Below are 18874 nucleotides of genomic sequence, written 5' to 3'. Positions count from 1 at the left end.
TCACTTAATATTAAATTAATGTAATCGCGTGTTTTGCCCGTGCAAATATTTGATTGTTTGAAAGTTTCCCGTAACCAGCTTCTACCAGCTTTTCCGTCGTCAAGTAGCGTAGTCGCCTCGACGACCCGCACAGATGGCGCTCCGTCGTTCGCCCGCCGCCGCCGCCGTTTCCACTGCTCTCCTGCGTATCAATGTTTCGGATAGACGGCGGCGCTCCGGTCGATACACAAACGAACGCGCGCGCCGTGCCTATATAAAAACGACGAGCTCCACCGCCTGCGACCACAGATGATAATATGTAGCCGCGTCGCGTCTCACCACTGCGGCCGATCCGATCGCTGGATCTCTCCTGTGTCCTTAAGTGATTACGCGTGCTCGAGTATATGGTACCTTTTCCGGGTACCTGGCCGTCGATGTCGCCGCCGCCGCTGCCACCACCACCACCGCCGTTCATACCCGCATAAATAATATTTTGTTGTTACACAAAAACCACCCTCCTTCGCCGATCGGACGTCCATCCGCCCGACACTATCTATACCTATTATATGCGACATATTATTATACCACCAGTGGTATACAACCTATATGCGTCGGATCTGCTGGAAAAAAGGTACCGTCGAGATTACACTATTTTATACTTAATATCATTATTATTACTATTACTATATATTATATTATTGTTAATTGTTTTTCACTCGTTCACAAAACTTTGAACAGTCGTTTAATATATAATATATATAATACAAGAGGTAAATACTCGAGTTTTTTTTCGGTGAGGGGAGGGTTGGTGGTTGGGTTCCTGGTCATATCAGCTGCACTTAACAATATAGATAGATAGTAGATGAATATGTTTAATATAAAACTCGGGTTTCACGCGATTTAGGAGCCAATCAAAATAATGTTTTATTAAATTATGTATAGTGTGGTATGCACAACTTGCTCTCGAATTCTCGATAAATGTCTCCGTGACGACGGTATGTTGTGGAATAAGTGAATAACAACTATAACATAAATAATAATAATTATATTAGAATAAAATAAAATAATAATATACATTTTTGGCTGTATGTGTGGTTAGATTTATGTGCACACCCCGTTTTTGTGACTAAGCACCTATGGGAATAATAATGTTATGAATTATAATATGGTAATATTTACAGAATGTGTATCAATTTTATTTATATATTATACTGTTGGAAATATCGAACGTACTTATAAGATAATTAGCTGCTACATTAAATTCAACGTACACCCTGCATACTAAAAACAGTGAATTATAACACTATATAACTTATAAGTAAATAATTATGTGTTAATAATTCATTCATAATTTCTTTAAAAATATAATTTATTTAGTCATTGGAAAACTCATGTTTTAGGTATAGTATACTTATTATTTATATGGGTAGAAATTTTGGTAGAGCTATATAGTACACTTGTTAAATTACATATTTATATCATATCGTTATCTAATATAGACACTAGACAGTGTACAGAATATTTTCAGCTCGTTAGTTGATCACTCTCCATCTAGTTTAGTAACTATATATCAAAAAGTAGTTGTAATAGAGTTATAGATTTATGCAGGGATCATTGATATTTCATAGATTTTCTGTATAGGACACCTTCCAAATTACTTTAAAAAAAAATTACAGGATAGAGCAAAAACTGTATTTTTTTACATTCATTAATTGGTTTTTTATCATGATTTAAATCTATTTAAACATGTATATGAACTATGCTGTTATAATGCTAATGGTTTGGAACTGAAATAATATTATAAAGGGGGATGAGGTGACCGAGTGGTCTGACGCGTCCGCTGCGACGCAGCCGGTCGTGGTTCGATCCTCGGCTACCGGGCGGCACTTTTCTCTGGACAAGTCGCGGTGACCGGAGAACAAGTGCTGCCATCCCCCACCCCCGGGGCATGGCAGAAACCTACGGGTGCCCCATTCGAAATTCTGCCAAAACAAACACACACGTGTTCCCCCCTACCGTCCCAAAAATATACAATACAAAAAACCTACAATACAAATCCTACTACAGCTAATGGCCTCAGTTGCCGAAGCTTAAGATTCAATAAAAAAAAAAAAAAAATATTATAAAGAAAACGATTTGGTTTAAAAAAGTGTTCACTTATTGACTATTGTACCTTTTAATTGAACACTTGTGATTTATCTTTGGCTATTCTGAACGGAACATTATACAATCCTAACTTTTGTAATTATTTCAAGATTTTTCAAATATGGGGTTTCAGGATAAAAATATGAAGCTAAAGAGAGTTAAATTTAAACAATTTATTTTCAGATAAATTTCTAGATATTTTTGTAGGCAAAAGGTTGTACGGTACTACGGTCAGGTAAAAATGTATATCGCAGAACGCTGACACTGTAGTTTGTACTACCTATTATTATTTTTTTGGGGCTTTTACGAGCCATTTAGACTCTTGGTCGCCAAAATTACTTCCTTCAATCGCTTTCTATCATATTATACCCGCACTCAGTCCACTCCACTTTCTTCTAATAATTCCTTGACGCTGTCTTTCCATCTTTTTCACGGTCTTCCCCAAGGTCTCTTTCCCCTTGCCATATACGTTAATGCTCCTTTCAACATACTTCCAAAATACTTCCATCTGCCTGCCATACATGGCCTGCCCATTCTATCCTTATCCCTCTGGTGAATTGGACAACATCTTTTCTTTTGTAAAGCTGGTACAGTTGGGCGTTCGTTCTTATTTCCTATTTCTGTTCTGTTGAATACGGGTCTATACATATTTATTATTTACCACCTATTATAATGTACATAATGTATATACGTATATATTATGTAAATAAAAGCATCAACATGTATATTATGTATAATTTTATAAAGTTTGATGAGAATTATTTATTTGATAAAGTTTTACCCGACCGTAAAAAGTGTCTGCACTTTTAATGGGTGGTGACATAATGTATTATGATTATATATTATAATGTATATTAGATATTTTGAAATTTTAAGCCTGAATCTGTCCGATTGGTAACAATATTTGTCATATTAAACAGTTATTCTTGACTTTTACAATATGCTACAACTGCCTATATATTATGTTTTAAGAAAAATATAAGTTATTGTTAACTATACTCAGAATCTTTGTAAAAATATATCATACACTATACCTGCATTATTACCATTTAGCGTTTAGTTGATGTTGACATAATATTGTGACAAAGACACTAATCTTATTGAAGGTAAATATGTCACATTTTATGTTATGTTGAATAGACTGTAACCTTTTTAAAATGTTTTTTACAAAAATTGCTTAAATGTTAAAATATTTAGATGGAAAGAATGATATAAATATGGAATAAAATGTATGGAAAATTATTGGTAATTTCAAGAACTTGTGGCAAAAATTATTATTTCATAGACTTTATTCTTTATGTCAACTTTCAAGTATTAATCAAACACACGTGCTCTTTATTACCTTTAAGCAATTATAAATCTATTGACTTAAAAGTTATATTGGATTGGATTATCATCCTATGTACCTATCAGTATCATAGTAGATAATTTATTATAATAATTATTTTAACTATTTTTATATTATTGCTACTACTCATTTCGAACATTTTAGAAAAGATTTTTTTCTTTTAGGAAAATATATGACATTACATTTTACTCTGGTCTTTGGTAGTTTGATTTACTATAATATAATATTTTTTTTTGTTTTAACGGGTTAAATAATTTTTTGGAAAATAAACTACACACATGATCGTAGGCTTAATTCAAGTTATATCCATTTTGTTTTTTGACTAATTATATTGTAATTTCTTATAGTTGTGTATTTTTTTGTAAAAATGTTTATAATATATACATAAGTAGACTGATATTTATTAATAATAAATTGTACACATAATTCAAAAAATCAAAAAAAAATTATTGAACAAGTTAATTGTAGTATCTACATACTTTCCTTCCTATACCTCCAGCGATGTTTAATATACCAAAAAGTATATAATATAATAATATACTCCAAATGTCTCAAATACTCACGAATAATATTTTTAAATTATAATAAAATAACTAAAATCGTTATTCTCGGTTTTAATATGAAACTTCGATCGATTTTGAACTTATAATTCAGTAAAAAATAACTATGTTTACATATTTTTAGATTTTTCGATTACACTATCAATTATGCCTTGTTTAAAATTTGCACTTTTAGCTATGCAAATTGAACATTTTATAATTTTTATTAATAACAAAATAATTTGAAAATGATGATAAATGTTGTCAATATTTGAGCTTTAAATACTTATAAATAAAATCGTACCAATAGATCTTTAAAATATGTCACCGGCTATGTAAAAACATAGAATAAAATAAAATGTACAAGGAACTTTGTATTGCATTTCCTAGTTCTTTAATCTAACGATAAATGTTGTATCGATAATAATTTGAAAAAAACTAAGAAAACTCGAATTTTTCTTATGTCTATAAATAGCTCAAAAAAAATCTCAATATTTCAAAATGTTATGGTGCACAGAAATTACTTATATAAAAATTCAGTGAAAATTCCACCTATTTACGGTTATTTTTTTAAAGTTACACTAAATAACATAATTTTTTATTTTAAAACTGATTTTGCGTTAAAATCTTAGTTTTTCTTTAATTTATTGTTTGTTTTTCTGGACGCTAAAAATGCTTAAAAACTTATAGGAATTTTGACACACACACAAAAGAAGGTAAATGGATGTCGCTCTGTTGTACATACGGTGTTTAAGAAGTTGCTGTAATGATTGGTATTGAATTTGAATTCAATGATATCATATTATCATTGTAGGTATACGGAAAACGATTCTGAGCAGAGACGGTATGTCAGTATATCAGTATAGGATAATTTATATTGTTATTACTTATTATTAATATGATAGCCGGTAAGTTGAATAAACATTATATTTAAATTATCAGTGATGATGGAAAAATATTAAATATACCTATGTAAAATTGGGCTGTTTTGAAACCCAATTAACACAAAATGATAAACGTTATTCTTTGTGTTAATATGAAATTTTATCCAAGTTTGAACTTAAAATGTCTGTAAAAAATAACTGATTTATAAATTTCTTAGATTTTTTAGATACGGAAAAAACTGATTAAAATTTGTAAAAATTGTAAAATTCCCGTAAACAGCTCAAAACGTATCAAAATATTTTGAAAACTTGATCAAGTATATAAATTGATAAAATAAATATATGGTGTAAATTGCATGTGTCTACAGTAATTTTTTTTTGAATTACAACAATGTAAGAAAATCGCTGCAAGAGGAATCGAATGAATATCCAATGTTGAACAAATTTCAACTTCAAACCCTCATAAAAATTTAATTAGACCTTCCCGTAGAATTTTTTTTTTTTTGATAAAGGTAGATAAGCTTATAAAAAATCTTGTATTACATTTTTAAATCTTAGATATAAAAAGAAAATTTTTTTATGAATTTCTAACTAAATATAATTTGTAAATTTTCTTGATTTTTACGAATTTTTTCAATTTTGTCACTTCAAACGCTCATACAAAAATATTGTGGATTTACGCTCAGATTTGTTTGTAATTTCTATGAACTTACGAGAAACCGTGTATTACACTTACAAGCTTTTTGACGGAGCGATTTAAAAAAAAAATAATAATCGAAAATTGCATATGCTTATAAATAGTTCAACTCAAATAAAAATATTTTTAAAATTGTATGGTGTATAGAAAATGCTAACACAAATATTCAGTGAAAAATTCATGTATCTACGGTCATTTTTATTAGAGTTACACTAAAAACCAAAATCGATCTGTTCGAAAAATCCCCGTTTTTCCTTAAATTTTTGTGGTTTTTCCTGTTGATTTTGAAAACTATTGGGAATTTAAAATTTTGACCTCTAGACCAACTAAATTCATGTTCCTATCAGAAACATCTTTTGACACAAAATAAATTAAATAAATAAATAAATATAAAGTTATACATCGTTGTAAAATCAATACATCAATACATCCATCGCAGAATCTAAAATATATTCATTATTTTGTTTTTTTATTTGTGATTACAAGCTTCAACACAATATAATATTATGTACTTACCTTCTCATGCATTGTACAATTATGTATACATAAATTTATCTATATGTATATTTTATATTTACGTGTGGTATATCAGTATATTTTAGTGAAGTTTATGAACCACTTCTTATTTCAATAATATGGAAGGCAACCAGTTGGAACATTTTTGGTATTTAACTCAAATATAATATTTCGAAACACCTGATTATCAGAAACACTACCGTGATGTATCATAATATATTACATACGATAACGTCATCGTTTTATACTGTTTTCTTTACTTTAAACATATACGATATATCTAATAAAATGTTACGTATGAAGTATATTATGTAATGTACCTATTAATAAGTTGGATACAAAAGAATCCATTGACTTGTCGAAAGCCGGAAAAACTATTTATTAATGAATATTAATGACTGCTGTCCGTAGTTGGTTCTATATATTATATTATATCTTTTTTTTCGTGTTTGAACCGACGGCGCCGCGGGAACTGCTTTCGCATTACTGCCGCGAAAATTATTATATTATATCTATGCATACGCGATAACACGTGTCATTTTCTTTTGGTGAATTTAATAGATGATGATTGTTTTTTTTAATTGAAATCTACACCTAATTCATTTATTTAATTTATGGATATAAATGTCAGTCAGATCATTATGTGGATGAAATATGAAATAATACAAAAAAATGGCTATTGCATTAATAAAATATGTGATATATGGTTTACAATTATAGTTACACAATTACAAGTAGGTAGTTAAGTAGTTAACAAAATTAAAGAAAAATACCAATATTACCATAAAAATATTTTAAAGATTGCAGAATTCTGACTAAGGGATCATTTGTTTATAGACACTTTTAAGGGAAGTTGAAATATGGAAGGTCTCGTTGGATCTTGTAGATCTTGTTGAGTCCTATTCAGTGTATTCAAACAATTTTTTTATAGGCATGTGTTGTTTAAATTACGGTCAATCTATTGTATAGCTATAATGCTAGGTATAAGGTCAGCTATCACCGTAAATAGATACGCTTCATACTCGTAAACGGCTCAACATTTTATACTTTATAAATGGACTAGTATAAAAATAAGTAGGTATTACAGTATTTCATAATTACGTAATATTTATACAGTGTTTATTTGTAGAACATCATCGACTATGAAAAAAGGATAGGTAGGTACGTTCAACATTGTACATTATTATAAAATCATGTATACAATGTGTATATTATATTATACCTATATACATACATTTTGTTGTCCTTGTCAATTATCACTTAAACACTTAATACATTTTTCTTATACGTTTGACGAGTTCTTAAATTTATTTTTATTTTTGTAAGATATACAGGATATTTAAACACAAATAAGTTAACATAATGTATTATTTGCTAACGTTCAAATTTCTGTTTTTCTACTAAATTTCTTTCAATAAAAAAAAATATTTTTTGCACAGTACAGTTATTACTTATAAGTTTCTATTCACACGGATTAAGTGATCAGTGATCACAAAACTATAGCCATTTTCGACTCCCATAAAGCCACTTACATTTCATTTTACTTCACGAATGATAACAACAAAGAGTATGTTATTGATTTTTCGGATTGTCATTTAAAACCTATTGGTCGCTCACTCATGTGTATAAATGTAATTAAATAATATAGCTAAGAACACAATAACAAGAAAGTTATCTATACTACTTTATAGGCAGTTTCACTGTGGGGATTTAAGGAATAAATCTCCTACTTGGATTTTTAAATTTTTTATTTTTACTGATATCGAACTTATCTAATTATTCAATAACATTTTGCGTTGGTAGACAATGGGTGTATTATCACTAAATACTAACTGTCACTATATTACAGCCATTAATCTTAAAAATAAAAATATTAGTTAAAAATGTCCTCTGATAATACCTTCTGTTAATCTTGACAATTAATTATGTGTTAATATCATTTTAACTTAATATTCAAAGTATATTGACGTCATTCTCTATTTTAAAATGCTATATAATAAAATAGTTTTTTGTCATACATATTGTGCACCTACCTAATTGTGTTATCGTTAGAATGTAATGCGTTTTGGCCCAACAAATAAATAATTGTATTTGTTTTATGATAATATAATAAAAATGTAATGTTATAAAAGCTCATGTTTATGTTTAATTGGTAGGTTCGATGCTGTTTATTCATAATTGTGTGTAGTTATAGCCTATAGGTATGTCTTGATAAAGAAGTTGTAATCATTTTTTTTTTAATTGTTGATTCGTTTAATCAATGGATTTAATATTAATAATGATTAATTCAATACCTACAGTCGTTACAAAATCAATTCAAAGATTTCTTGTACATTTCTTATTATAGCTGTAGAGTTGTCTAGTATTATTATACAAAAAACAATATTATATTAATTGGCCAGCAGCTGCGTTCAATTACGAAGTACAACTTTTTATTCCTCGCTGTATTTTGGTATTTATCCTATTATTAAATACAATATTACTTTCCAGTAAGCAGTTGTTGAAATCATAAAACATGTGAACATTTTATAAAACTACGACTACCGGATATGCTTACATATAGTGCATACTTACAAACTTAAACAATTATTACAATATAGGTATTAGGTAATATATATTGTTATTTCTATGAGTGTTCACATTATATTCTATTATATATTGGGCCTACGTGACATATTTGACAAATATCAAGTGATTAGTTCAAGAGGAGTATTTCAATATGCTTGTCGAGTAGATATTGATGTATTGTAAAATTAATTTGCATAAATAAAATATAAATTATTGATTTATGTTTAATGAGTCATTATAATAATATCCAATACCGAGCATAACAATAATCCCAAGTATAAGGCTAGGTATGTTTAAATTAAAAACCAAATAATAAGGTGTAAAAATTTACTACTCCGATTTTATTTAGGTAGGTAACTAGGTTGGATACGTTATCTGTATAGTTTGACAATAATTATTATATTATTAATATATTTTATGCCATATTGTGTTAAAATGTGTTTATCTAGTTAAGCACTATTTTTAGACGACTAAGAAAAAATGAAACTTTATAATTCATAATTAATAATTAAAAAAAAAAAAAAACGTTAATCTGAACATTTTCCTTTTGACGATGAATTTGTTAAATTAGTTGTATTGGATACAATAACAAAATATAATAAGCTACCTATTTTGTAATAACTTTATATATAATTATAAAAATAATATATGAGTACCCAAAGTAATATGTTATATATACATATATAATATTATGCTTCTTATACCTGGCACCTAAGTATACAAATTATAGTTTAGCTCGTTTACCTACCTGTAATATGGATGTCATAGAACATAGCACATATTATGTTATAGTTATTTCGTTATTTTTAACGACGTAGTTTTTAATATTATTTCATAGGACTTTAACGAAAAAAAAAGTACTAACTATTATGTTTTGAAGTAAAACTGTGTCAATTCATCGAGCACTCCAAGTGACTCATAATGGATTCTCCAACAGTTAAAAATTTGTGTAAGAAAAAATGTTTAATTTGTAAACTGAAAATTATCATGATATTTAGAAACATAAAGCATAAAATATTATTGTTGATTTAATGTAGAAAAATTAAAAGAAGATACTTAGCATAGATTTTCAATAGTTACTCATATTCATAAAGTGTAATGAAATTAAAATTCTTTAGTTGAAGTGTGTAAAAGTAACCTATAATCATCTATTATACGACATAATAGGTATTGGTGTATAATGTATAAAACTTTTTTTTAACGAGAGTTAAAATATATGTAGTACATATGGATCGTAATACCAAATTTTTACAGTTGAAATTTTAGGACCACCCTATTATGTACCTTTCTATGTGTTTGAGAATTTCAGGCTAATTTATTCAAATATATATATTTTAGAACAAGATGTCAACCATATCAAGTTTTTGCGATATTTTGATGGTGAAAGTAGTTGGAGACCCTGATTGGAGGCAGAGATTTGTCGTGCTCAGCAACAGTACACTTTGGATTTATGGGTAACTACTGTAATAATATTAAAAACAATCTCAAAATCATATATTAGATAATATATAGAATAATCGTTTAAACAGGTAACATTCATTATTTTGAAAAGCGTAGAAAATCAAAAGTCGATAATGGGTTTAGCAAAAAAAAAAAAATTACACACGAATAAATGATTCTTAGAAGGGGCTAGAGACAGACTGTCAGCCTATATTTCTAAGGATATTTTTACTATTTACGTATTTATATTGCTACTCAGTGCCATGCTATAATTTTCACTGGAGCACCAGTGGGTTCGTATTTAGAGTGAGTGGGTGGGCTTATGCCCTGGTGTAACTCGGGGGCGGTAAAATTGTATTAACTTTTATTATGGTTTATGCCAACATAACTTTTGCTTTAAAATTATGCTAAATGTTTTTTTCTTATGTGTTTATGGGATTTGGTGGAGATTTATCCTAAGTTTATTTTGGGACATTCGCTCAAATATATTTTTATACCAATAATTTATTGGATATTAGATAACGACATTACACAGAATGCAGCATGCAGCTAGCTTAGTAGCCTTGTAAAAAAAAACATAATAATAATAAATATGTTAGTTGTACTTTTACGTTATACTTATTTGTTTATTGTTCTGAAGTTGCGATATTAATTATCAAAATTTAATGTTGAACGTGCGTAAAATAACAGACTATATAATATCGTTCAATTTTATTCAAAAAGATTATAAATAAGCACCTATAATTAATCAAAAATAGAAAATTGCAAACCTTGGAAAGATATAACTTCCTAAAGTATCTCTGCAATTTTTTTTGCACCATCGATCCTAACCCGTTGAAGTAAGTACATGTTTAAAAAAAAAATGAGAGAAACGCTTGGTAACTTAAGTGAATTCGTTCCTTTATTTAAAATACAAGTTACGTTTTATAATTTTATATAGGTAGGTATTTATAATTTTTTTTTGTACAGTGGACATCCCCCCCTCTGCCACCAAAAAGAAGGGCAGAATTTTATAAGTGCACTACGGTGCATAATTTCTAAATAAGGCCCTAAGACCAGGACAGTAATATTTTTCACTCCTATTAAACATACCTACATATTACATATTCCTAGGCTGTATAATCACTTGCCTTATTTGGAACCCTCTTGGGACACCTCTGATGCTACTAGTAATTTAGTAAGTTGAACTAATTTTAGTTGAAAACGAATCGCATACACTTTTATAATTTATGATGGGTGTAATAGCTGTTTTTTTTTTAAATAGTAAAGTAATACAAATTATTAGGGAATAAATCATCATAATACATTTTAATACCCCAAATCATTGACATTTAGTTTTATCACTTGTACATTTTTTTTATGAATTTTAACTGTTAAAATGTTCTTGGTTTTGATAGATTTTGTAAAAAATTAAAAGCTTATAAAAAATTGTAAGAATTTATTTTTGATATATTTTTTAGTGAGAGTCTATTAATTTGGAACTATTGTATTAAATGACAAACATTTTTATTAAAAAAACAAACATTTTATCTTACATAAATCGAAAAATATATCTCTTCGTTCTGAATCTAAAAATCTTAAAAAGAATAAAGGCAATGTAAAATTCGAGAATTACATGTATTTATAATTTTTTCAAGTATAAAAAAGTAATTAAAGTATTTTAACTACATTTAAAAAAATAATGAATTACAGTTAAAATAATTGCTTTGTTTTATGTTTTCATTTATTACTTTTATTTATAGGGATGATCAAGATCCCCGAAGGACAAAAATTCATGCAGTGAGAGACCTGGCAGTATGTCGAAGAATTTGCGACGGAAGTCACTTAGTCTTGCATATAAAAAACATAGCTAAATTAGATTGGTTTAAGATTAAATTCAACACAGAGAAACAACTAATCGCTTGGAAGAAACGATTGCGACAAGTAAAAGAAGCTTGGAATGAAGAGACTTATTTTCAATACCTTAATCAAAAATCTCAACTCAGATGTAAATTGACTTTTTCAAATCTCTAATAGTATGTTGATTTTTCAATTGAAATTTCGTATTTTATTTTCAGCTCCATATGAGCCATTGACTAGGATAAATCAACAGGTACGACCACCATTCTTACATACATTATAATACATACATAGATATTTATATTTTATATATAATAATATGATATTATACTTTAATATAATATGCAAAATATGTATCTGGAAGATAGAAATGAAGTATTTAAATGTAATTTCAGTGCACAATTTTAAAACCATCTAGATAAATCTTATAAAGTATATATATTTATTATATAGATAAAAATAATAGTATTGTATTATTCATTAATTTTTTTTTGTAATTGATTTACAAACTTTCAGGTGCCCAGTAATAAACTATCAAAGCCTGCACGTATGCCATTTTCTCGGAGCCGTTCACTACAAGAAATAATAAGTTGGGAAAAATTACCCATGATACTTACTCAAGTAAACCAGGGTAAGTTAATCAAGTTAATTTAATAATTAACTTAATAACACTTGCTTATTACTTTAACGCACACACAACTATTTAAACTTATATATTTATTATTGCTATTGTGAGGTACAATCGCTGAATATTTTTTCTAGAAATGCTTTGTGGAATAAACGATATAGACTCAATTTTAGTCAGAGTTCGATTATCAATCTTGGAAAACGAAATGGCTTATAACAGAGAAATGGACAAAATGTTGGTTGCTTTTAAAAAACGAGCATTGTGGCCTGATTATTTTCTGATGGACGACAAATCGTTAATTGAACAAACGTTGTCCAAATGTAAGCAAGATTTTGTTTGATGACCTAACAATAATATTTCGTAATTGGTTTATTATAACGGAGTATGGTTCATTTTTTAGTGAAGGAGAGTTCAGATACTCTTTTGCATGATGTAGAAGACATGTGGCCAGACGCTCCTATGGTATTACAAAGTTTGGACGATCTAGCTGATTTATTAATTAAACACTTGAAATCAGTAGCGAGGACGCGAATGATTACCTACTGCCATCTCTTACGGGATTTTAGGCCTTTTTTGCGAAATAATTTGTAAGTAATATATTACATAGGTAGATTTTAAAATATGATGGTGGCTTACTCAGATTTTAATTGTCCATACGAAAGTATTTATTATTGTTTGCCTGACAGCTTGTAATATAATATACTTAAAGATTTTAAGGGTTAATGGAGATTATTGAACAATGCAGACATTTGTCGAAGAACATTAAAATTAGGCAATACCAAAAAAAAAACTAGACATTTAATGTTAGGTATAAGATTTTTTTTTAAACGGACGTTTGAAAAGTTTTTTTTATCCATTCAAAAATATATAAAAATAGTAAGTCAATGTAAATTTAAAATGTGATATTATCTTATAATGAGCTGCTGTTATAAATTGATTATTAAAATGAATTACTATTGTTGCAAGACCTCTTCATACCTAGTATCATAGGTTAGGTTAATTAATAGGTTATTAATTGAATTGTTTCATGATATTAAAATGTATTAAGAAGATGTCAGTGCAATATTTGTTTTCTTTCTTAGACCAACGAGCAGCATCGATATAACGATTTCACCTAAAATAATTTGTATGGTTTTTAGTCATTTTAGAGTATAATCACTTGTTACACAAATTATAGATGATAATATTTTCGAGGGTATTACATATCGATTTTATTTTTTATTATTATTCAACTTTCAAAATAAAATCAATTTGTTATAAATTTAAATGGTGTTTAAATTGTTTGGGACAATATTTAGAATAATTGATGTATCAATCCCTCAAAAATATTATCCTCTAACATTTTTGTAATGGGCAATTTGACTCTAATATTACTCAAAAACATAAAAAAACTTTTCTGCGTAAGTGTGTTTTGTTTATGTTGCGCTTGGGCCAAAGAGAGAAAACAAACATTTCGCTGACATCCTCTTAATAATGCTTAATTCAATCACACGACTTATGACATATCCTCCAAATCTAATAAACTTTTTCATTATCTTTGTAGGCAAATTGCAAGTGTACCTACAACCTAGAGTTAATAATAAAATAACTTGCAATATTTGATTGCTTCAATGCTCAAATTAATAGGACGTATTCTATAGTTTTACGTTGCTAATAATTTCGACACTACCCTTCTGTCACCATTAAATACATTTTATAATGACCTCCACTTTTTCATTATCATTTAGAGAGAGCGTGGACGATATATACGCGGATGTGTACAGCGAACACTTTTACATGGAACGAGCGCTTCTGCCGATTTTTCGGGTGTACAAGCTAAAAGGTATATCCAAGAAGTTGGCGGTCATGCTAGCCACCGAGAAGGACTCCAACAGTGCACGTTGGAACAGGCTGTTCGACCTGTGTCAGGAGGTACGTGTGAAAAGTCAGATAATCGCATTCGAAACGCACAATGTCATAATATAACACTATCTTGTATATAATAATAATTTACATAACTTATACACAAAGATATCACTCGAAACGCAATCCGTTATTGTATGGTTGTTTACGGTAAACTCGAGTACACTTAATTGCATTTTTTCTTCTATACTCTTTTCTCGAACAAATACCCGATCGAGGCCAATATCGATTGTAAACATAATCCATAATATCTACTATCTTTGAATATTTATAATTTTTCCTAATATAGGTACCTACTATTATACAAGTATAATATAGGTATACACTCGAATTACGGTATGATATTATGCCAACTCATATACGTAATTTAACGTGACATTTATTACGTAATTACGTGTGAGTCGTGTGACGTACTTTATTTTAGTTGTTAAGATGTCTGCAGTAAATTATATGTGTGCATAATTTATGCTTGAAAAATGTAATATTAGAGTTATGCGTTATCAATTGATTTCGATTTTAAGCTCTGTTTTTGAATTGTAGTTGTCATTGCTATGCAAGCTGTAGCGTTAAGATAATAATTGTTAAATTAAATAAAAATACACTGCACATCTAAAACTAAATGTATATATATAATTCATCTATTGAGAACCGATCGTTAAGAATAAAATATTTGATGTTTATAAGAACAAAAAATTCGTTTGTATTTATAACCATGAACTTCCCCAGTATGAGGAGACCGGTGTGAATGACATCGTTATTAAATATTAATAATGATATTTAATGTAATCTTTTCTTATAAATTCTTAACAAGTCACAAACCAATGAAGTTGTTTCAGATTAAAATAATAATCGTACCTTCAACTCACTTACTACTTTGTTATACACACACGTCTGCAGACATACAGATATGCAGCTATACGTACTAATAAACACCACTAATGTCATATTTCTGTGTTAAAGGTTGCATTTTAATTTATGACTACGTATAATATATTATATTCAACCTGACCAAGAATTCGGTTGATATTATTTTTGACTCTTACATCAACAAACAAAAAAACGCACTCCCAATGCATATACCTACCTTGTAAATGTATCATAAAATAAAAAGTAACATAAATTATGTGAGTACCTAATTTATCATGAAAAATATTTGATTTTTGGTGGTGTCTTATAAGTTATAGACTAATTAGATATAGGTACTTATTAAAAAAGCATCTGATAAAACCGTGTATGTTGTAGAAAATGTAGCTAGATTAATGGTGGTTATATAATGAATCAGTCGTAAAATATCGAAATGTTTAGAAACATTTCTATAATTGGTGCGAAAATCATATAAAAATATATCGTAATACAATATATAGGATTGATGACAATTGTAACATTAAAAATACTGTAATTGGATATAGCACCGTCCGCCACAGTTGGTTACACACAAAGAAAAAAAGGATGTTAAAAACGTTTAGTACTCTTTCATATTTCTTTGTATCACGTCTAGACATAATAATATACAGGATGCTTCGCCTTGCTATCCTTATCAATTATATTAATAAAATACTTGGCAATTTTTTTTTTTAAATAAGCAGCCTTTCTGAAATGTGTCATCTACTATTCTGCTGTATTTTATATATCTGTAATATTATTATTATAGTTGATAGTATTTATTTGGTTGCTCAAATTCAAAACGAAAATCGAATTTGTCGATGTGTGTGTTTCCAACAAATCCGGAACAGCCAATTCATTAGAGTATTAGGTTTTAAAGTACTGCAGTTGTGCAATCATTGAACTAATATAGACAACAAGAGAGACGCGTGAAGAAGAGTAAAATTTGCAGTAGGTACCTATAATACATATTGTACCTTTATCGTATGTATGTGTATGTGTATATGCACGTACAAGGTGATCACCCAGTACACTGTACAACATTTAATGCCATGAAATACGAGAGTGGATTGGTTTTAGGTGTTGTGGATATAATCTAATATAATATGTAAGACAATATGAGCTTACATTATTATATTGCACTTAAGGCGCTTATACTCGCCACCGCTGCACATGAGCAGGAGCAGCGACGCGTATCACAATTCACAATTCACAATATTTTAATATCGTTTTTCGTGTGTAATTGCAGACGCTGACCGAGACGTACGGCGAGCTGTCCAGACTGTTCGGCGACTATTACGCGCTGAGCGTGACGCAGTTGTTCGCTTTCAGCGACAAGCACGCGGCGTTCGAGCGCAACGGCAACATGAGCCTATTCGAGAAGTTCGAACTGGCCAGGGAAGTGAGTGAGATATGTGACTCGGTGGTACCGCTCATCAAGGTTGTAATCGTGGAGGGCGGTAAGCGCGGTGACGGTACCGCCGCCGCCGTGTCGGACGACGTGGTGGCCGCTGTGGAAGCCGCGGCGGCCGGTCACCGACGCAGATGTGGCGCTGACTGTTGGGACGACAGTGACAATGACGGGCGCCGGAAGGGGGACGGAGCCGCCCGACCGTCTGAGGAAATCGCGACGAGCAAGAATCCGTTCGGAACCATCATGGAATACGACGTGGACAGAAAAGCGGCATGCCGAAAGAACTTCGGCGTCCGTGGCGGCCACAACAACGTTAAAAACAAGCAGAGGAAGACAGCAGCAGTAGCGCCCGGAAAGTGCATCGAACTCAAGGTGTACTCGCGTTCAGTTAATTATTTCCACGAACAGATCGATGAACAAGCGGTCGTTTGCAGCGGGTTTGTCGCGACACGCATGTCGACCACCGCCTCACTGCCTTACTGAATGGTTGCATATTCATGTATTATATTATTATAAGTATAATATGTATGACATGTATGTGTGTTTTTAGAGACACGGAGTGCTTGATAGTAGGAGGGATAGGGTGGTTTCACCCCCAATTACAATTATTTGAATTATTCTCGGACGCGCAGAAAACAATGGTTTTAAAAAAAAAGTTACAAAAAAAACAACAGTAGGTCGCAATACCACACACACACACACACACACACACACACACACACACACACACACACACACACACACACACACACACACACACCTGCTCGCGCGCCTGAACGCAAACGCTTTCGCCTGAATACTATAAATCGGCGTAATACAACAAATTAGGTACACAGGTATTTGCGTGGCCTACACCGGGCTACACGTGTTATGTGCGGCGCGCGATCTGTATTCTGATATTATGAACGACCAGTGCAATGTATACCTACCGGCTATCGATAATCCGAAGATGGCCAATTCGCAACAATAAAATCATAATCGAGAGGAGAGCCAAAGAGATACTTGGATTTTTTGATATTTTAGTGTCGTACGCGGAGAGAAGAAGATTATAGTACTTTTTGGACCAGTTTATATTAAAGTCGCCATCGATCAGTATAAAAATTACCTTCCTAACAATTATTGGCGAGAGTGTATCTCAGTAATTTTTAGTCAAGGTTTTTATTTTTTCCGGCGTACGCTGTCATATCATATTATATAAAATAGCAATAATCCTATCATATTCATATAATGTCTAAAGTTATTGAATATAGTGCGCAGCTCGAGTTAAATCTAACGCGCACAACAAACTATTTAAACGTAGAAAATATTATATTTTGTTACATTTATAGCTGTCAATAGTTTGTATAACCATGGCATGTAAGGATAACACTAGTCAATTACGTATGGTAGATATGGTACCTACTACCTATACCTATCTAGTTATTTCATTTTTATCAAAAATGTCCATGAATACGATAACCAAAAGCAAATTGTTATTTATTTTAATACGCCATGTATGAAAATTCGTATCTATAAAATATTATAGTTCGCAATCGCACATATTTTGTAAACGCCATTATATTGTCAATAAATAAATAAATAAACTTTCACAAAGTTCAATATATTATAATAATATACTATGACTATTGACTACCTATACACAATACACATATTACATTCAACATATGAATTATGGTACCTACTAGATTTATTACAACACTGTGCGTATATTAATGTGAAGAGTATCAGCTGAATCATACAATTAAATTATAGAAATATGTGAAATGTTCATGTGAATTATGTAGGTACCTAAAAATTATTAAAAAAGGACCATTTAGAAAAACCGTAAACGGACACTTTGTACTATCAATTGTTTGAGTTGCATACCTCCATCGATATAACTCGATAGCCGACTACAGAATAATATTGAAGTCAGCAGCCATATGCCAACAGGGCAAAATGGCATGATTGATTATATACACATATTTGTAATATATATATCATAAAAATATGTTTGGGTAATAGGTATCTTATCCATTGAGATATTTTGTAAACATTGTCGATTGTACTGTTGACTTAATATGGCCCCACGACTTGAACGTTCCTGTGGGAAT

At 30.0% G+C, this 18874-nt stretch overlaps 1 protein-coding gene across 1 annotated transcript; it reads left to right on the top strand.

The window, feature by feature from the left end:
- Positions 1-233: 233 nt before the first annotated feature.
- On the top strand, positions 234-18145 carry LOC111038015. Its single transcript, XM_022320930.1, has 9 exons — positions 234-610; positions 10015-10130; positions 11859-12103; positions 12174-12208; positions 12472-12586; positions 12718-12903; positions 12984-13170; positions 14311-14494; positions 16617-18145. The coding sequence occupies exons 2-9, from the start codon at positions 10021-10023 to the stop codon at positions 17262-17264; spliced, it is 1710 nt and encodes a 569-aa protein (XP_022176622.1). The 5' UTR covers positions 234-610; positions 10015-10020; the 3' UTR covers positions 17265-18145.
- Positions 18146-18874: the final 729 nt, after the last annotated feature.

The sequence above is a fragment of the Myzus persicae genome, unplaced genomic scaffold, assembly GCF_001856785.1.
Source record: "Myzus persicae strain clone G006 unplaced genomic scaffold, MPER_G0061.0, whole genome shotgun sequence".
Taxonomy (NCBI): Eukaryota; Metazoa; Arthropoda; class Insecta; order Hemiptera; family Aphididae; genus Myzus; species Myzus persicae.
The sequence above is the reverse complement of the archived record's forward strand: the minus strand, read 5'-3'. Positions and strand labels throughout refer to the sequence as shown.